A 22,369-nucleotide genomic window follows, 5' to 3' on the forward strand; every position below is an offset into this window, starting at 1 on the left:
ATTGAGTTCAATTTCTTCTCCTTTTTTTTAGGGATTTTCATACATTTCCCATAAGGACTGCAGCGATTTATATTCTCACTGATAGGTTATAAGGGTGTCTTATTTCCACTTCCTCCCAATACTTGCTTTTCACCTCCAATAATACCATGTCCTTTTTGTGAGTTTGTGAGACAGGGTGGATTTTATTGAAACTTACTTAATAAAATGTGAGGGGTGAGAGAGAAGCATTTGTTTAACAGAGAGAACACAGCCTTCTCCAGAGTAAAATAGGCAAAAAGACACAGAGACAAGCAAGTGAGGCATATTCAAGGGAGAACTTGGGCTTGAAGAGCAAGCCAACTTCATATCTTTAGGAAGCTGTACCCTGGTAACTTTTTCTGACTATCCAGATCTACAGGTACTTCTCTTTGTGATTTCTCTTAAATTTTACCTAAGTGGAGGGAGCAAACTCATTGCAAAAAGACAGAGAGTAATTTGGGGAATGTAGCAAATACTCTATATTTTGATATTTCCAATATTATACATTGCTAGAACTCACTGAAGTGTAAATTTTAAATGGATGGAGCGATAGCACAGCGGTTGGGTTTTCACCTTTCACACGGCCAACCTGAGTTCAATTCCTCCGCCTGTCTCAGAGAGCTGGGCAAGCTACCGAGAGTATGGAGCCCGCATGGCAAAGCCTGGCAAGCTACCCGTGCGTATTGGATATGCCAAAAACAGTAACAATAAGTCTCTCAATGAGAGATGTTACTGGTGCCCGCTCGAACAAATCCATGGGCAACGGGATGACAGTGACAGTGAAATTTATATCAGTAGATCTAAAAAAAGGGAATTCTTTGTACATTGAAAAACTGAGTGCCGCATGAGGCATTTCAATTGATAAAATTTCTGTGGACGCAGAAGTATCTTTTTACATTTTGTGAAGTTTGAGTGTTATGTGGTGTAATTTGTGGTCCACATTATTTAGTAGAACTTGTGTTACATAGATAAACCTTTCTTACAAGGTGAGATCAAAGACAAGGGACTGTGTGCCCTTTATTAGTATTCACGTAGGGATGTGACAAAAGAGGATAAAGAAAAAGAAACACATTTTATGGAGAGAATGAATCCAAACAATGGAAACTATGTAATCATAAAACACTCAGGAAAGTAGGTAAAATTCTGAGATCTTATTTTAGTCTTCTAATCCATTAAAGAGTGTCTAAATCAATTATATCTAGATTTTTGAAAAGAGATGGAAAGCTATTACTATAACTAGTATGCATTACCACTACAAAAATACTGTGTTTACAAGATTGTACTTTAAAACAAATTATCCTTAGACTACTATACCTACAAATAAAATGACAGGCCTCATTAAGGTAAGATTCACACAGTATATGGCAATAGTGGGTGTGATATAATAATCAACCACTTTACTGAAGTAATTCCAAGTAACATATTTTAAGTAGAAAAATATATAAGTATATAATTTATCTGTGCAACAGCCTTGTCATTAGTAAATATTCATATAATTTTTAAATGAAATCATAAATTGATTCTTTTCATCAATAATTTGTTTAGGTAATTTATCAAAATATCCATTGGATGAATCAAATTATTCTCTGAACTTAGTTCTATCTGCTATGGTTTTACAGATACTACAATATTACTTTACTTCATTGGTCCCAGCTTATGAATTGTCATTTAGTCAGTCTATAAATTGCAATATTAGAAGTTATTCACACTGTCTATATGGTTTGACTACTTTCAAACAGTGAAATAGAAGAAAACCTTCTCATACATAATTCAAAACTCTCTCAGCAATGATTCATGAATCTTTTTATCTGTCACTAAAGGTAGCATATTAAAGATCATGAATCACTTTTTTTCAATATTGAAAGTTAATACTAGCTGGCAAAAAATAATGGCATTTAGAAAGAAAGGCTTTGAAGGCAGCTGGGATAGAGAAGGGATCACTAAGTCAATGATGGTTGGAGAGATCACTCAGGATGGGAGATGTGTGCTGAAAGCAGATAAAGGACCAAACATGTAGGCCTCTCAGTATCTGTATTGCAAACCACAAGCCCAAAAGTAGAGAGAGAGTTAGAACAAAATTGTCTCCAGGAGGCAGGGGGTGTGGTAGGGTGAGGGTGGTGGGAGGAATACTGGGGATATTAGTGATGGAAAATGTATACTGGTGGAGTGAAGAATGTTCGATCATTATATTACTGAAACTCAATCATGAAAGCTTTATAACTGTAAGTCACAGTAATCAACTGTAAGTGATTCAGTAACTTTAACAAAAGGCTTTAGAGTAACTTCAATTTATACCTAGCTACACCAATTATATCAAATTGTTTTAGAGTATGTTCAATACATTAGTTAACTTAATCAACTAAATAAAACTAAACATATTATTTTGATTTCATTTCACTTAACAGCATTATCAAATGGCAATTATTTTCAGAATTTGGTCTAAGCATCTTATTTTTTTCATTGCAATAGGTAAACTATTGGCATTATGTCAAGTGACAAATTCAGTTTATATGTACACTCCAATTCTTATCTTCTAGAAAACCAGCTTTTTCAGGTAAAAAAAAAGTGTTTTATTCATCTATGTTACAAAAACCTAAATCTAGATGAGATTCCTTAGCTAATGAATAATGGATAAACAAATAAGTAGACAAAAAATGGAGTCATTCTGAAAAAGTACTTATTCTGTTCAGTGTGACATATATAGAGGCCCACAGAATGAGTTTAAGCCAAAAAAAAGTTGCTAATATGTATATTAGGCCAGAGAGATAGAATAGGGTTTAAGGTTGGCCTTGCATCTGGCCAACCCTGGGTTCAATCCTGAGTAGCATAAAGCCCACGTACCACTGGCCAGGACAACTGAGCACTGCTGGTAGGTAAAATAATTTCATAATTCTGAGTTTTTGCAATAAGTCTTTGTTTCATAATTCTGGAATCTTTGCTCACTCTTCCTATAGATATTAATACTCAGTTCATAGATTAGCACATTAATTTTAGAACTCAGACTCCCATTTCTATTGGAGAATTGCATTATTGAAAGAATTTGACATTAAAAGTGATACAAATAAATAAGCTATTTCTACATAAGAGTCCAGAATTGACCAATTGAAAGAACAACAAACTCAAAACTGAACTCACTGAAGCTTGGTGGGTTTGCAGTCTAAGTCCTCCAGGTGTAGAGAAACCATACTTCAAGACCCAACACAAATTTCTGCATCGCTGATCTCTGTCACATCTCCCTGTCCCAGCCCAACAGTCTCTTCACTGCCCCTTTGACATCTTTGTTTCTGAGAGTGTAGATGAGAGGGTTGAGACTGGGTGTGACAACCGTGTAAAAGAGGGCAATAAACTTGCCTTGATCTTGGGACTTTCCTGATGGCGGTTGAAGATATATGCACATACCTGGGATGAAAAAGAGAGATACAACCAGCAGATGAGCGCCACACGTCTTAAAGACCTTTTGAAGTCCAGTTCCAGATTGCATCTTCAGTACAGTCCAAGCAATGGCACCATAGGAGCTGAGGATGAGAAGTAGGGGTAAGAGAACAAAAATAGAGCTCATGACCATGAGGGTTAGCTCATTAGCACGGGTATCAGCACATGACAGTTTCAGCAGTGCTGGAACCTCACAGAAGAAGTGGTCCACTTGATTATGTCCACACAAGGGAACCCAGAAGGTAAAAGAGGAATGAAGTGCTGAAGCGGTAAAGCCACTTACCCAAGTAGCCAAGGCCAACAACTGGCAAAAACGAGGGTGCATGATGACATTGTAATGCAAAGGTCTGCATACAGCTGCGTAACGGTCATAGGACATCACCACCAGTAACAGACACTCGGTGGATGCCAGAGCAAGGAATAAGTAAAGTTGAGTCATGCATCCAGCATAAGAGATGGTCTTCTCTGGGCCCCAGAGGTTGAATAGCAACTGCGGGATGGAGCTGGTGGTGTAGCAGAGATCCAGGAAAGAGAGGTTTGAGAGGAAGAAGTACATGGGAGTGTGGAGATGGGGGTCCAGGTAGGACACGACAATGATGAACAAGTTTCCTATCAACGTCATCAAGTAGAATATCAAGATGACCACAAAGAGAACCACTTCCAGATGAGGCCAGTTAGAAAAACCCAAGAGAATAAAGTAACCTTCAAAGCTTGCATTCTTCTCCTTCATCATTCAATTTTTCCCCTTATCTGAAGAAATAATCACAAACTAAAAGACTATCCATTCATTGTCAAACATATCGGCTAGTGGGGGAATCTATGTTATTTTCAAATACAACAATTATGAATGTAAAGTTCCATTACAATTTATTAATTTGTTGTTGGTTAACAATACTATAAAATTTGGACATACAGCTTCAGCTTCACACTTCTATATGTAAACTTCACCACAACCATCGCCAAGTCCTACTGATATAACAATCACAAAGATTTTTCTTTCAGTTTATGTTTTATTCAGTCTTTTGTTTTATTATAGATACAGCCAGTAACCATTCAATTTTATAACATTTTATTAAGGCCTCCTTAAGTTTTTCACTTGGATAAATGATTAAACAACTTTCATGATGAAGGAGAAAATTGATTTAAAATATCTATCTTGCAAAACATAAATCATTTTGACTATCCTTTTCTGCATTTTTGAGATAATTTACACTTTGTGGTTACTAAAAAAGAAGTCATAGTAATCTTAGTAATTATACAAATAAATGAAAGTTTACCAAGATATAGAAAAACAATTCAGTAGTATCATTTTAAAGTGTTGACATGAGTTTAAAATTAATGTGACTTGAATATGATTATAGAAAAGTGCTGATGTTTGTTCATAGTCAAACAAATTACTTCCAGATAAAAAATAGTGTGCATATGGAAGCACAAAAACTCATATGTATATGCACATACAAGCACATATGTTTATTCACACACAAACTTCTCACTAATTAGAATGCTTCCAATATAATGGAATTATAAGTTATTTTGGAAGACAAAATGCATAGCTAAAGAAACTAAAATAAGAGAACAAAAGACAAAGAGAGAGTTTTTTAAGCAGAAAAGTCACTGGGAATTGGGAGTGTATGTATCACAGGCTATTCAGATCTGAAAAATGGGACCTAGTACCTGTTTCCATAAAATTTTGTTGTGCTTTAAAACAACAACTAACATATTATTTAAATTCCAACTTGTCATTAATTGCTTTAAGTGTTTCAAACTTTCTAAATTTTGGAAAGGAATTTCTGAATAAAAAATTAAAAATCACTAACATTTACAAATAATATTGCATAAAATACAATGACAAGTTCATCGTGTGGTTATCCTAAAAATACATATAAAGATATCAAATTCAAATATGTACTAATAGTTTTATTTTCTGTTGCTTATTTTCTCTAATGTATTATCAGTCTTTCATGAAAAAGAGAAGTGCTTTTATTCTGTAGTTACTGATAATAGACAGTTACCCACCATTTAAAAATTCCTAAATCACTTTGGCTTGCCATTTTATTGGCGGAAATGTTGACTTTTTAAGAAAAATATAGGATGTTTAATTAGTTAAATTATAACTGGAGAACTAAGATTAATGAGCTTGTTTAAAATAGTTTCAGATAAGCAAAACTTTGCTTATGCCTCATTTATTAGTTTAATAATACAAATAATCATAAACCTGTTGAGGGATAATAGAAAATTCAAAGAAACGTTTTTTAGTTTCCCTAGGATAATAGGCAGTAATGGATCCACATAACATTTGAAATCTAAATGCTGTGGGCACTGTCCTTTGTTTGTTTTATTGAATGACTGTGAGATATACAGTGAAAAGTTGTTCATGATTAGGTTCATGCAGTTTCCAAGAGCTGTGGGCACTTTGGGGAATGCATGTGGAAGTGTTCTTCACTTAGAAAGCTGCCTGAATCCTTTATTATTTTAGGTAAAAGGAAAAGTGGCAGCTGTGAGATACTTCCTTAACTGTTGAGCAACCTGTTTTTCTTTGTTCTTAAAAACCATAAAAAATAACCCCAAAATGAAAATTTGTGAAGAGTTCAGAGCTATATAGTTTGATTTTCTTAGTGGAAAAGAAAAAAGTGAATACCCGGGCAGAGAAAGGTTTTATGAATGGTGAAACCTCTGAGCATTGAGAGATTGACGTGGTCTAGCATAAGACCCTCGAGATGATGCTTCAATGTAGCTCAACTCTACTGCTCAATTTCTAGAATGAGTTCAGACAACCTACTTCAAGAGTTGCTTCATCAAGATATTCCGCCCTACCGTCACACAGTTTTCTAGAAATGGCCCATTTACTCCTTTCCACAGATGGACCCAAACATACATCTCACAGATATGTACACCTCACATTCTTCACAGGACTGGGTCAGTCCCTTCCATAGACAAGCCCCTCCCTTCTCAGAATTGGCCACACAGCTCCCACTCACCTGATCCCAGAATCACTTAGTATACAGCAAGCAACAACTTCCTGCCCAGGCCACATACAATAAAAATACTCCCACAAGAATGTCTCAGAGACCCTCTCTTCCAGAAGCCTCCAGTCTGTCAGCCCATTGTGCTGTTTCTCTTTAATAAACTGACATTGCTTTCACCTATATCATCTTGATTTCCGGGCAAATTCTTTTCCCACCAGTAGGACCCAAGCTCAAGGTCCACTGCCTTCAGAAATGAAGGCTGAACAGTCTATTCTCATCCCATCCTGGTTACTAGCGTTTCTGTACTTTTTGTGATAGTCATTCCTTTATACTTCACCTGTTTCTCCTGCTGATGCCCAAGCACTTCTTTCATACTGACCTTCCCTCGTTCCTGGCTGTTCTCTTCCTGGTCTAGCCCCTCATCGTGTATAAACTGCTACTCTCTTGTCATGTGATAGGAATACATCAAACTAATTGCCCCTCTATACTATGTACAAAATTAACTATGGTGCATCTAAAAATCCCATGGTTCTCATTGGAAAGCTCCGATATGTTAGAAAGATTTGCTTTTCACAGAACATGGGAAACTCTAGGGTATTTGAAGTGTCTGGGGATGGGCCCTCATGGAAGAACAGATGAGGTCTTTATGGAAATAAGAATAATAATCTGACTTTCTTTCCTTGAGTGGGGCCACTGGGAGGGGAAATCCCAGTGCTATAATTAACCCCTTTCAGGAGCTATCCTGGTTAGAAAGGTGTAAATGGTCATGAATTAAAACTCATCACAGAAATGCCTTCAGCATAATGTTAAGCTGGGAGATGACAATGACTTGTGAAAAATATTGCTATGAATCTTACTGACAGTTATGGGAATGGTTTTGTGATAGTCATCTGATTTCTCATGCTCACACACATTTTTTCCATGGAGCTAAGGCTCAAATTTACAAGATAACTGGTTAAAAATAAAACATTATGTATGGCACTGAAGCCATGAGAAAATTAGAAAACATTAAAACAAGCTCTATTTTTGCTAACTTGGTGTTCTTACGAGCCTACCTATACCATGCATGCATTCCTGATAGTCTTTAGATTTTAATTTACGCCTGAAAAGCTTTCCATAATAAACGGATATCATGCATACCTGTTATACTGAACATTAAGTGATCTCTACCAATGTTGCTTATTATTTCAAAATCCTTTCATTAACAACTTCCCTTGTCTTCCTGTGAAAATTTATGTGAGAGGGCCATAAATATAGTTCAGTGGGTAAGGTTTTTGCCTTGCATACAACAACAAACCCAGTTTTATCCCTGGAACCATAGATGGTTCCCCCAAGTATAACTGTACCACTGTTGTCTCATTGTTCATCGATTTGCTCGAGCAGACAGCAGTAACATCTTATTGTGAGACTTGTTGTTACTGTTTTGGGCATATAGAATATGCCATGGGTAGCTTGACAGGCTCTACCATGCAGACAGGATACTCTCGGTAGCTTGCCGGGCTTTCCAAGAGGGACGGAGAAATCGAACCCGGGTCAGCGTCATGCAAGGCAGATGCCCTTCCCACTGTGCTATCAGTCCAGTCCACCAGGTATCACCAGGGGTAATCCCTGAGCACAGTCAGCTCTGTCCCAAATGCTCCCCAAATAATAATAATAATAATAATGGAATATTTTTGTTTTCTAATCTATAATCAAGTTGCTGATGTTACATCCTTTTTTTTTATATTGTGCATCCACTCATCTAATTGTAGTAAGAGCCAGAAACATAAACCAGAAAGTTGTTCTTTCCAGTCCATTTCTTTACCCCCCCTGTTCATGACCCATTTCCTTGCCATGGGCACTTTGGTGGTGGTGAGGGGAGGTGACACATAAAACTACAAATGATAACAGTGCTGCAAACTGTGTCCAGGCTTCTCTGGGCTGCAGTGGTACCAGGTACGTCTTATCATTGGGCCTCAGTTCCTGTGTCCACAAGGTGGGTTCTGGCAGCCATAGGCAGGGGGGAGGGGCATTTTCCTATTTGCTGCCTTCTCGTTTAACGTGATGGAATATTATAAATCAGAAATAAAAGAACAGCACCTGTATAAAATATGTTGAATAATTTAGGTAACAAATATCAAGGTTAGTAGGAAGACTTACTATTAAATAAAATCACATTATTTCCCTTTCTAAGATCAACAAAAAGTATTATCTTTCTACATTATAACATTTCTTTTCTAAACTGAAGAAAAAACTTTTAAATAAATACTATTAGTACAGCAAGTAGGGTGTTTGCCTTGCATGCAGCTGAACCAGGTTTGATTCCTCCTCCGCTCTCGGATTGCTCAGCAATCCGATACTACCAAGAGTATCGCGCCCACACTGCAGAGCCTGTCAAGCTACCCGTGGCGTATTTGATATGCCAAAAACAGTAACAACAAGTCTCACGATGGAGATTTTACTGGTGCCCACTCGAGCAAATCGATGAGCAATGGGATGACAGTGACAGTGACAGTCATTCATATATGTATGTGAGAATATTGGCATATAAATTATATCTAAGTAAACTGTGTGATGAAAATTCAAAATCATTATTTCTTTGGGGGATCAGCAGGAAAGAGAATGTAAAGCTTATGCGTAACTCTCAGCTCTTAGTAAGTTTTCCATTCTAGGTTGAGTGGTAGACTCTAAAGAGCTCAAGTTAATATTTTTAACTTCTTGAAAATTGGGTGACAATGAAATTACTCATAAATATAGAGGTATGGTTATTCATAGTAATTTTAATCAAATACCTGGAAGAGACATTTACAGTCATCTACATTAGTAATAAAAGCTGGACCAATAACATATTTAAACTCAGGTAGTGTTATGAACAGAAGACACTTCATTCTGTGTGAACAAAAGTTACACCATTTTGTGTGTGATATAGTTAGCTTGGACAACATCCAGAGACTATAAAATCAAGCTCCCAGAAGCATGTGGCCGCTTTGCAGCTGGGCCACATCTTATAGCCTAGTTTTCCCTCTGGGAGAACCTGGAAAGCTACTGAGTTTCCTGCGCACATGGGACAGCTACGCAAACTCCCCATGGCATATTCATATGTCAAAACCAGTAACAATGCTGGGTCCCATTCTCCTGACCCTGAAAGAGCCTCCAATGCTGCACCATTGGAAAGGACGAGTAAAGAAACGCTTCTAAAATCTCAGGGCTAGGATGAATGGAGACGTTACTTAGACCACTCGAGAAATTTGACAATCAACGGGATGATGATGATGATGATGATGATGATGATGATGATGATGATGATGATGAGGAGGAGGAGGAGGAGGAGGAGGAGGAGGAGGAGGAGGAGGAGGAGGAGGAGGAGAGTTAGCTAGTGAATTTCTTACAAAGCCACTGAGAACTAGACACAGACCCCAAGCTGAAACATCTGATTATCTAGTGGCACAGATGCTTCCCACCTTAAACTCTGACTGACCAATTTGACTGAGACACTCCAAATTGATTGGTCAGTGGTCCTTTAAATGACAGGTTTCTGATAGACCCTGGCAGACTCAGACGCATCTTCTCCCTGTCTCCAACTTACTTGCAACTGGCATGAACCTCTGGATCTCCTCTTGATGTCCCAACACGCCAGAGACTTGGATGGACACTGTCCAACTGGTCTCCAACCTGTCAGAAGAAGACCGGGTGAGCCCCTGCTCTCCTCTGTCAACCTCACATCAGGTGGACCAGATAATCTTGAGCTCAGACTGAAAAGCTCACTGGACACTTAAGACATGGCACATTAAGAGCACCTGGGTTGAGGCAACAGTCAGCTAGAGGTGAGAGTATGATGCAGAATATTGTGTTAGTTATAAGAATGTTGTTAATAGGATTTGTTTACTTTTATATGTTATTTTAGTGATGCTATTGATTGTGTACATTGTTATCCAACAAGGTAGAAGTGCTTAAGCATATAGGTTACATCCTAGCAAATAATTTTTCTATTTGTTGCTTAGCATTTTACTTCATAAGCTTATTTTTTGATAATCTTACTTTTCTAATTTAAACATGAAGTTCTTATTTTTAACCTCCTTTAAAAATTCCCTATTTATACAAAATCAGAAAGCTATTTATAATTTATGCCAAAGTTCTTCAAATTCTAATTTCAGTCATCTGAAATAATTTATTTTCTCTAACAGTTAAATTGGAGAGTGGGGATAAATTTATTTTTTGATATGGTATCTCAAATTCTCACTTAATATCTTGCAATAACTTTTCTTTTTCCAGTGATGCAATAATACCTCCCAAATATATTAAAGTCCTGTGTACTTATACTTGTGAGGATTCTGACATGCTTCTGTGTATTATATCTCAATCCATTGGTCAATTTGAATTTTCTTATACCAACCATCCTGTGTTAATTATCATATATTTATTATAAATCTTGATATCTGGAAAACAGATATTTCTCATTAATATTCTTCATTAAATTAATTGCTTTGTCATTATTAACCCTTTTCTTAATAGTCTCTTGTCTGATTTTGGTATCAGAGTAATACAGGACTTTTAAGGGGTGTTTTTAAGAGGAGTTTTGGAATAGTCGAGGGGAATGTTATTGATTACTCACATTGTTTTTCTAAGTGACAAATATAAAATATGAACCTTTTTTCTTATGAACCAAAAGAAGTAGTCAGCAAATATGACGCTGAATGAAAGGGTGGCATAAGTGAAGTAATTTTGTGCACCAAAAGCATAAATACTAACACTCCTGTAGTTCTCATATCTCAGTTAAAATTTGGGGGTGTGGATGCAGGATCACACCTGCCTATGCTCATGGCTTCCTCCTGGCTCTTTGTGCAGGGATCATCCTATCAGTGATTGAGCCTCATACTAGAGCAGGGAATCAAGCAGGAGTTGACCATGTGCAAGGCAATCACCTAAACCTTTGTATTATCTCTCTGGCATCCTGACTACCATTTTTAGAGTCTTTTTTCATGAAGATCAATGAATCGATGGGAAAAAATACTGAATTTTATATTTCTTCAAAAGAAAATCACAACAACACAAAATCATTTTCTTTAAAAATGCATCATGCACAGCAGGTAGGGCGTTTGCCTTGCACGCAGCCGACCGACCCGGGTTTGATCCCCGGCATCCCATATGGTCCCCCAAGCACCGCCAGGAGTAATTCCTGAGTGCAAAGCCAGGAGTAACCCCTGAGCATCGCTGGGTGTGACCCAAAAAGCAAAAAAATAAAATAAAATAAAATGCATCATGTGAATTAGAGAATGTCGACTGGGGGATTGGAGAACAAACATGCCTTGCATGTGGCCAACACAGTTCAATAGTGGCACCGTGGTCTCTGAGCACCAATAGGTGTGGCTCTGGAACCTTGGCACATTTGGTGTCCTGGGTGGTCCTGGTCATCCCTGGCATGCCAGGCTCAACAGCAACATCCTCTGAACCTAAAATGAGCCTAAAATTGTCATCAAGAGGGACCCTGAGATTCCTGAGCATCACATGGAGGCCAAAATAGAAAATGGAAAGGAAAGGAAACGTCCCAAGCCACTCATTAAAATGCAGGCTGTTGAGGCGTTCATGTGTTATGTGAGAGTGTTGGTATAGAAATTACACCTGAAAAGAGTGTGCAGTGTACACAAAACTTAGTATCATGATTTCCCGGGGGCATAAGCAGAATAAACGGGAGTGGGAAAGCACAATGGTAGATCCTGGTTATTATTAAATATCCAGTTCGTTACCAGATTGTGGCTCAAGGGGTTCATGCATGATTTTTAATACTTTCAAATTGGGCAACAAAGATATTAATTATGAACTTAGAATTATTTCATAATTCTAACAAAATACTTTCTCTCCTATGGACAAAACATTTAGATATTGCCTATTTGCTCCAACTTCTTGATATCATAGGCAGTGACTTAACCAAATTATAATTAAAGGTCAATATTTATAGGTTTGAATAACATATTTGTAATCTTTATTAGTAAGTTTAAACTATAAATAAATTTTTCTTCAATTAATTCCCATATGAGAAACTTATTCCCATATGAGAGGAAAAAAACATAAGACAAATGTCTTAAGGGAACTTTTCTTTAAATTGCTATTTAGATAAGACTCTGACAGTAGACCTGGTTCTCATAATAACTCCTGTGGGAACTAGTTCCCAAAGCTTAAGTGATATTACACTATAGTCTTTATAATTTTACATGAATATTTCCCTGCTTCGTGATCATGATTCTTACAACATACAGAGATTAGTATGGTACTTCTGTTGTTTAATTACAGAAACATACCTATAAATGTGTCTTCAAGCAAATTTTATAAACTACAAATATCCAATCAAAATTGTAATAACTATCCAGATGCATCAACTCTCCCACCAGTCCCAACTTCATTTTCCTCTATTACCTATGTTACATTGAAGCTTCTATCAAATCTTAGTTCAGTCTTGGCAGTCGTATGTGAATGTGCTTGCGGTATTAGTGGGAGAAACTGGTGGCTGATCCATTATTTCTGATTCAAAATTTCCAAAGCAAGAAGTTTTCTGAATTCTGAATAAAATGACAGGTCATCATAATGAAAATATAAATACTTTTGGGCAACACGAGAGCTAATATTTCTTCCCTACGAGAATGAAATTAATTTGTGAGTTTTGTCTTCTGATAAGTATTTTCTGACATCTCATGAGAAAAAGACAGAGTAGTGAAACAACTAATGAACCAGAGAGATAGTACAGCAGGTGGAGCACTGCCTTCACGTGGCCAACCTGCGTTGGATATCTGGCACCCCATAAGGTCCTCTGAGCCCTCCAAGAGTGACCCAGGAACCATGAGCAATCCCTGAGCACTGTTGGGTCTATCCCAAAAACAAATAAATAATAAATAATTGCCAATGTGTTATGTCTCCTGAAATTATATGTTTCATATTAAATTTCAACAAGAGCAATTAATGATGTTGTAGGTTCATGTTCTCTAAGTGCAAAGATGATACTTAATATTTTCTTTCACACATCATTTCATCTCCTCACCACCAAACTAAGATGTAGGTGATATTAGGATCAACTGTTGCAGGTGAGGCCCATTTCCCACAGCTGCCACCATGTCCACTCACCCGAAGGATTTGCTCTACCAATTCCAGACTCCAAGGAGATGCACAACAGACAGATGAAATGTATGGAAACACAGGCCCCGTGACTGAAAACTCCAGGGTATCCTCGGGAGGTGGGTGGGCTGAATACCCTTCCTGTGCTCCCCATTGTATTGCCCTACCTTCCCCACTCCGGAAGCTTCCTACTGAAAATGAGTTCTCAGTTTCTACTGTCTTTTCCGTACTTGTTAATCTTCTACTATGTTTCTTAATATCCTGAATATCAGAGAGATCATTCTGTGTCTGCACCACTCCTCAGTATCTTCACTCAGCATGATATTCTTAAATCCATCCATGTAGCAGCAAATTGCATAATTTCATCATTTTTTTTAATATCTAAGTAGTATTGCATTGTGGGCTGGAGCGATAGCACAGCTGGTAGGGCATTTGCCTTGCATGCAGCCAACTCGGATTTGATTCTGCCATCCCTCTCAGAGAGCCCAGCAAGCTACCAAGAGTATTCGATATGCCAAAAACAGTAACAACAAGTCTCACATTACTGCTCAAGCAAATCGGTAAACAACGAACAGGATGACAGTGATACAGTGATTACATTGTGGTTTATGTATCTAATAATCTGTTTGGGAACACTTGAATTGTTTCCAGATTGGGGCTATTGTGAATAGTATTGCAATGAACACAGAAATGCCAATGTCTAATCTGAGCGGAGTTTTTTTTTTTGTCCTTAGAACAGAGCTCAAGGAGGGTAATTTCTGGGTCCTATAGGCACTCAATTTGTAGGTTGTTTTGATTTTTTTTGAAGAGTCTCCATATTGTTTTTCCAAAAAGGCTGGAACAGTCAATCTTCCCACCAGCAGTATATGAGTGTCCTCTTTCCTCCATCTATGCCAATACTGGTTGTTTTTGCTCCTTTGATATACACCAGTATCTCTGGGGTTAGATAACATTCATTGTTGTTTTTATCTGCATTTCCCTGGTGAGAAGTAATGCAGAGCATTTTTTATATTTTTTTGGCCGTCTATATGTCTTCTTCGAGAAAGTTTCTGTTCACCTCTTCCCCCATTTTTTTGATAAAAAGACAAAGCTTAAACTAATGTGGAAAATAGTATCACTTGTCTTTTCCGTTCATCTTTGATTTGCTCAAGCAGGCACCAGTAATGTCTCCATTTTTCCCTGTCAAGTGCTAGTGGCGCCCAATGAAATCTGCTGCTCCAGGAACAGGAAGAGCCTCAAGCCATTCATTCAGGGTTTCGGTTGTTTGTTTTTTGGGGTTTCTTTTGCTTTTTGAGTCAGACCCGGCGATTCAGAGTTTCGACGAAGAAGTCTGACCATATCATTGGTGGGCGGTGACACGGTCTTTTGACGTCCCATGGAATCCAGTCAGTAACAGCTCTAGTCCAGCGGTTCTCTGAATCACATTACATGTGCGGCCCATCTGATTTTTGATGTCTTGGCAAATGAGACAGTGTCCCTTATTCTTGACCATCAATGGTGGTCAGAACTCCAGATTCCTTCTCTCACTTGAGTCAAGAGACATGATACTCCTAGCATAGATATTTTGATTCCTCTTTGGGATAACCGAATAGTGTTCTCATCCTGTTTGCGTAGGGCCCAGGTCTCTGAGGCATAGTTAGTGCAGGAAGAACGGTGGAATCGGAAAGATGTGCCTGGAGTCAGAGACCTTCGTCCTCTTAGCCACTTCTTCGATGCTATTGAAGGCGTTCCACACTGCTCTCTTCCTCCTGTGCAGTTCTGGCACCAAGTCATTCCTCATGTTGAGTTCTCGACCCAGGTAAGCATAGCTTCTGTATTCGAAGATGTTCGTTCCATTGAGAGCAAATGGAGTGTCAGGGACTAGTTCATTTTTCATGAGCATTGTCTTGTTGAGGTTCAGTTGCAGTCCGACCTTTCCACACTCACAGTCAAAGTCGGCCAGCATTTGTGCCGCTTGGCTAATGTTTGGTGTTATGAGAATGATGTCATCAGTGAAGTGGAGGCGGTGTAGTTGCCGACTGTCTATCTTCACTCCCATTCCTTCCCATTCCAATCATCGCATGATGTTCTCTAGGGTGGCAATGAAGAGTTTCGGTGAAATGGTATCGCTTTGCTGAACCCCTCTCTTTACGCCAGTGATCATATCTTTGTAGAATGGTGACATCTTGGTGGTGAATATGCAGTACAGCTAGTGGAGGATTTTGATGTACTGGGTTTGAACACCCTGTATGGCTAGGGCTTCGATGACTGCTTCAGTCTCAATAGAATCAAAGGCCTTCTTTAAGTCAATGAATGGTTAAACAGAGCGGCATCTTGAACTCTCGCGAAACTTCTATCAGATTGGTCACCGTGTGGATATGGTCTATCGTGCTGAATCCTTTTAGAAATCCGGTTCGCTTGCATGGTTTTCTTCATCTAGTGTTCTGCCTATTCTATTCAGGATGACACGAGAGAACAACTTGTAGACGACAGACAGCAGGCCGATTGAGCGATAGTTGCCAATGTCATGGATGTCTCCCTTCTTGTACAACAGAACGGTCCTGCTGGTTTACCACTGGACAGAACCTTGTATTCAGACAGGTAGCGTGTGAAGATTCAAGCCAGTGTATTGATGAGTACTGGCGGCAGATTCTTCAGATGTTCAGGTCTGACCTTGTCTGGACCGGGTGCTGTACACATCTTTACCAATGAAATGGCGTGTCAGATTTCAGAAGGGAGGATGTTGGGAACAACATATCCATCCTGTGGAATTTGGTATGTGGGCAGGTAGACATGGCTGTCAACGAGATTTGAGTAGAAGTTGTGAATAATCCTCTCCATTGCCTTTGTGGAAGATGTGATAGATCCATCAGGACTGAGCCAGGAATAGCCTCTGAGTACCACTGGATGCCACCCCTCCAAAATAAAAATAAGTAGAAAACAGGATAAGAACGTTATTTGGGTCTCCCAAAGAGGAATCGAAAGAGCTGTGCTTGGATTATCACATTTCACTCAAGTGAGAAAAGGAATCTGGACTTCCAAACTATATCTACAATCGAGCATCAGGGACGCTGTCTCATTTGCCAAGGTGTCGAAAATAAGATGGCTGGTGACATAATGCGATACGGAGATGACTGCTACACTAGAGCTGGTACCAGCTGGATTCCATGGGATGTCAAAAGAACACCTGGTCGCCCACCTACGAGATGGTCAGACTTCTTCGTCAAGACCCTGACCAAACGGTTTGAGGCTCTTCGTGTTCCTGGATCGAGCAGACACCATTGGGTTACACTAGCATGCAACAGGGATGGATGAATGGAGACGTTACTGGTGCCCACTCGAGCAAATTGATGAGCAACGGGATGACAAGTGATACAAGTGACATAAATACATGTAGCTGCCCAGGTTTCCCAGCACCATTTGTTGAAGGGGCTTTCTTTGTTTCATTTTATATTTCTTGCTCCTTTATCAAAGATTAAATGATCATATATTTGAGGGTTTATGTCAGGATATTCAACTCTATTTCATTGATCTGTGGGTTGCCTTTATTCCAATACCATGCTGTTTTAATTATTATCGCTTTGTAGTACAGTTTGAAGTTGGAGAAGGTGATGTCACCCCTCTTCTTTTCCCAAGGATTGCCTTAGCTATTCATGGGGTTAATTGTTCCATTTGAATTTAAGAGTGTTTGGTCTATTTCTTTGAAAAACATCATGAGTATTCTTATAGAGACTGCATTGAATCTGTATAATGCTTTGGGGAGTATTGATATTTTTACAATGTTAATTCTTTCTATCCATGAGCAGGGGATGTGTCTCTGACTTCCTAGTGTCCTCTTTTATCTTGAAGTAGTGTTTTGTAGTTTTCTTTATATAGGTCATTCCTCTCTTTAGTTAACCTGATTCCAACGTACTTGACTTTCTGAAGCATAATCATGAACGAAATTTTTTTAAGTCTCTTTTCTTCTCTTTTATTATTTGCATATAGGAAAGCCATGAACTTTTGTGTATTGATTTTGTAATCTGCCACTTTACTATGCGAATCTATTGTTTCTAGGAGCTTTTAGTAGTGTCTTTAGGATTTATTTTTAATTCTTATTTTATCACCATGTGGAAAGTTACAAAGTTCTCAGGTTTATGTCTCAGTTATACAATATTCAAACACCATCCATTCACAAGTGCCCATATTCCACCACCAAAATCCCCAGTATACCCCCGGTCCTGCCCCCCACCCCCAAATGTATAACTGATGAATTTCACTTCATTTTCTCTTTACCTTGATTACGTTCCATATTTCAACACAAAACTCACTATTGTTGTTGGAGTTTCCCCCCAAGAAAGACAGCCCTACTAAGGAAGCATCTGATAATTAGTCTTCCATTAAAAGATTGTATGTTTTCAGTTTTTAGAAAAGGTCGTGCGGCCACGTTAGCGGCCGCGCGATTCGGATGTGTCCCAGTCCCGCATCCCGGAGCTGTGTTAGTTGCTGCTCAGTGTCACCAGGGCTCCATCTGGAGAAGGTGTGGTGGCTGCACCTCCTCCCTCTGGATCCCCAGTGTTGCTGGTCCGGTTTCGGGTCCGGAGCATTCTCCAGCCGCGTTGCTCACCAGAACCTCTTTAGGATTTTTTAAGTATAGTATCATGTCATCTGCAAATAGTGAAAGCTTGACTTCTTCCTTTTCTACCCAGATGCCCTTTATTTTCTGGGGTTTTTTTGTCACACCCAGCGATTCACAGGGTTTACTGCTGGCTCTGCACTCAGGAATTACTCCTGGCGGTGCTCCGGGGACCATGTAGCCATGTGGGATGCTGGGAATCGAACCCTCGTCAGCCACATGAAAGGCAAATGCCCTACCCGCTGTGCTATCGCTCCAGCCCCCCAGATGCCCTTTATAGACATATTTTTGCCTGTTATGGCAGGTACTTTCAGTACTATATTCAATAGGAGTAATGAACTCAGACCTCTAACATTACGTATCAAAAAAAAAGATCAAGGGTCTGGAGCCATAGTACAGCTGATAGGCGTTTGCCTTGCACATGGCCAACCTGGGTTCAATTCCCAGCATCCCATATGGTTCTCTGAGCACTGCCAGGAGTAATTCCTAACCCCTGAGCATCACCGGGTGTGACCCAAAAAGTAAAAAAAAAAAAAAAATTAAAATGGATCAAAAAACCTCAACATCAGACCTACGTGGATAAAAATGTAGGCAAAACACCCCATGACATTGAAGCAAAACACATCTTCAAAGATGAAATACCACTGACCAAGCAAGTGGAAGCAAAGATAAACAAATGGGACTACAGTAAACTACGAAGGTTGTGCACCTCAAAAGAAACAGTGACCAAAATACACAGAGAGTCCACGGAATGGGAAAAATTATTCATCCAACCCATCTGATAAGGGGTTAATATCAAAAATATATAAGGCACTAGTAGAACTTTACAAGAAAAATCATCTAACCCCATCAATAACTGGAGAGAAGAAATGAACAGAAACTTCCTCAAAGAAGAAATTCAGTTGGACAAAAGGCACATGAAAAAATGTTCTTCATCACTAATCATCGGAAGAATCAAATCAAAACAACAATTAGATATTATCTCACTCCACAGAAACTGGCACACATTCAAAAGAACAAGAACAATAGTGCTGGTGTGGATGTGGGGATAATGGAACTCTCATTCAATATTGGTGGGAATGCCAACTAGTTCAGCCTTTTTGGAAAACAGTATGGACATTCCTCAAAAATTTAGTAATTGATCTCCCAGTTGACCCAGCAATACCACTTCTGAGAATACACCCTGGGGGCCCAAAAACACACAGTAGAAATGCCATCTGCACTTCTATGTTCATTGCATCACTACTCACATAACCAGAATCTAGAAACAACCCGAGTGCCCAAGAATAGATGACTGGATAAAGAAACTGTGGTACATCTACACAATGGAAAACTATTCAGCTATTGGAAAATGTAGTCATGAAATTTGCGTATAATTGGATGGACATGGAGAGTATCATGCTGAGTGAAATGAATCAGAAAGGAAAGGGAAAGATATAGAATAACTGCATTCATTGTGGTATATAAAAATATATGTACATAGTAAAAGAATATATGTGTATATTCTTCTATATATGTGAATATATGTATATAGTAGAAGAATAATATACATGGCCAGGGAAAACAGAGGTTAGGAACACTAGTCAATGGTTGGAACTAACCACAATGTGTGTGGGGCTGAGGATAGTTAAGATAGAGAACAGACTGCCATGACAATAATAGCTGGGAATGATCAAGCTGAACAAAATCTGAAGATTAAAAGTAGGTAAAGGGATATTCTTGATAACCTTTCAGTATCAATATTGCAAGCCACAATGCCCAAAAGGGGAAAGAGAGGATGAAATTTGCATATAAGTGCATCAACATGGAAAGTATCGTGTTAAGTGAAATGAGTCAGAAAGAGAGGGACAAGCATAGAAAGATCGCACTCATCTGTGGAATATAAAGTAACGAAATGGGAGACTAACACCCAAGCATAGTAGAGATAAGGACCACGAGGTCTGCTCCACGACTTGGAAACCGGACTCACATGCTGAAGGAAAAGACAGCTCAAATAGAGAAGGGAACACCAAGTAAAGGATGTTGGGAGGACCCCATTCGGGCTGAAAGATGCGTGCCACAAGTAGACCATAGATCGAACATGATGGCCACTCGATACCTCTATTGCAAATCACAACACCCAAAGGAGAGAGGAAGCAAAAGGGAATGCCCTACCACAGAAGCGGGGCGGGGTGGTGGGGATGAGATGGGGGTGGTGGGAGAGATGCTGGGACCATTGGTGGTGAAAAATGAGCACTGGTGGAGGGATGGGTACTCTATCATTGTATGACTGAATCGCAAGCACGAAAATTTGTAAGCCTGTAACTGTACCTCACGGTGATTCACAAATAAATAAATAAATAAGAGAGACAGACAGAGACAGAGAGACAGAGATAGAAATACAGAGACAGAGAGAGAGAAGAAAAGCTCCTTCCATAGAAGCAGGCAGGGAGTTGAGGTGGGGGTGATGGGAAGGAACCTGGGGACAATGGTGCTGGGAAATGTATACTGGAAGAGGGATGGGTGTTGGAATACTGTATGACTGGAATCCAATCATGATCAGTTTTGTATACATGATTTTGAATACAATCATGATCACAGAGATTCAATAAAAAAGTTAATAAATAAATAATAAATTTTAAAAACTGTATAAAACTAATATCCAAGGCCAGGTAAACAGGGGTCGGGAAGACTTGTCAATAGTTGGAAGCTTGCCACAAGTATCTGTGGGGGCGGGCAGGGGGAACAAGGGGCAGTTAGGATAGAGAAGGGACTACTGACAATGATAGCTGGAAATGATCACTCTGGACAAGAACTGAGTTTTGAAGGGGATAAAGAGATATACATGATAAACTTTCAAAATGTGTATTGCAAACCATAATGTCCAAAAGGAGAGAGAGAGAGAGAGATAAAGAGAAAGATACAGAGAGAGAGAGAATAAAAGTGCCTGTCAAAGAGGCAGGTGTGTGTGGCGGGGGTGGGGGGTAATGTGGAAAGGAAACTGCAGACGGTAGTGGTGGGAAATGCACACTGGTGAAGGGACAGGTGATGGAACATTATATGACTGAAGCCAAATCATGAACAACCCTGTAACTGTATATCTCACTGTGATTTAATTAAAAAGAATTTTTAATCAAAAATAAATAAACAAATGTAAGTAAAGACAATATAAACTTTGAGATAGTGTAAGGATTTGGAAAGAGAACTACATCAGAGGGTAAAATATTGTTTGCATGGAAAAAAATCTTGACTTTTCATTGAACAGAATATATATATATATATTCTGCATGTTCTGCATGCAACTGACCCAGCTTGATCCCCAGCACCCTGTAGAGTCCCCCACAGCCCTCCAGGAGTGATCACTGAGCACAGATGCAGGAGTCAGCCCTAACCACCACCAGTGTGGCCCCCCAAAACATATGGGTTTTAAATGTATACTAATTAGACATTCATGTTGTGTATATATGTGTGTTAATATAGAAATTATGTCCCAAAACAATTTATGACAAAGACAAAGTGGTTCGTTTTGGCAGGAGGAAAAAGAGTAGAAAAATATATTGATAAACCTAAACTGTGGTAAATTTTCCCTACAGAACTTAATATAAATTCAAGGTGTTCATAACATTATGGTATAAAAGAGAAATGGCTTATGAACCTAGAATCATCATTATTCCATAATTTTAATCCAATATCCTCTTTCCTATGAATATGCCTAGATAACTGCCCATCATGTCCAGCTGAAATCCTTGAATTAACCAAATTGAAATTAAATGTGCTAATTTTTTAGTATTGAGTCACATTTATTTTTGATCTCCAAAACATTTTTATATTTAAAGCACTTATGTTATATTATTTGTATAATATGTAAAACATTTATATCATATTTTAAACACTTGTTCCTATTTTAAATATAGATACATCTATCTGATAAAAATTTTCATAAAAGAAACTGAAAACATGAAACCTGGTACCTAAGGGAAATTTCCGTAAAATTGCATTTTGGATAATATTCTGCTGCTAGACAATAGATCTCTTAATCACCTCTGTGAACACCAATCCCTAAGGACTAAATCACTTCAACACAAGTAGCCTTTAGCATTGTTTTAAATACTTCCCCACCACAAGTGATAATTCTTCCAGTACATAGAGATCAACATAGTAATCTCTTTACTTATTTATTCATATTCATAAATCAACCTATAATGTGCCTAGTAAGAGCACCTTAAAATAATATCTTAGGCCAAGGATGTAGCTCAGAGGTAGAATAGGTGCCATGCACCTGTGAGACTCGGGTGAA

The 22,369-nt window shown here is 38.7% G+C and overlaps 1 protein-coding gene across 1 annotated transcript; it reads right to left on the reverse strand.

Annotated features, from left to right (window-relative positions):
* Positions 1-3,244: 3,244 nt before the first annotated feature.
* On the reverse strand, positions 3,245-4,183 carry LOC129402420 (olfactory receptor 2J3-like). The gene has a single exon (XM_055128932.1). The coding sequence runs from the start codon at positions 4,181-4,183 to the stop codon at positions 3,245-3,247; it is 939 nt and encodes a 312-aa protein (XP_054984907.1).
* Between the last annotated feature and the right edge of the window lie 18,186 nt (positions 4,184-22,369).

This window comes from Sorex araneus, chromosome 2 (genome assembly GCF_027595985.1).
Source record: "Sorex araneus isolate mSorAra2 chromosome 2, mSorAra2.pri, whole genome shotgun sequence".
NCBI classification, from domain to species: Eukaryota; Metazoa; Chordata; class Mammalia; order Eulipotyphla; family Soricidae; genus Sorex; species Sorex araneus.

What these genes read in the sequence shown, in the direction of transcription:
- LOC129402420 (XM_055128932.1), bottom strand. Translation starts at nt 4,183, where the DNA reads ATGATGAAGGAGAAGAATGCAAGCTTTGAAGGTTACTTTATTCTCTTG.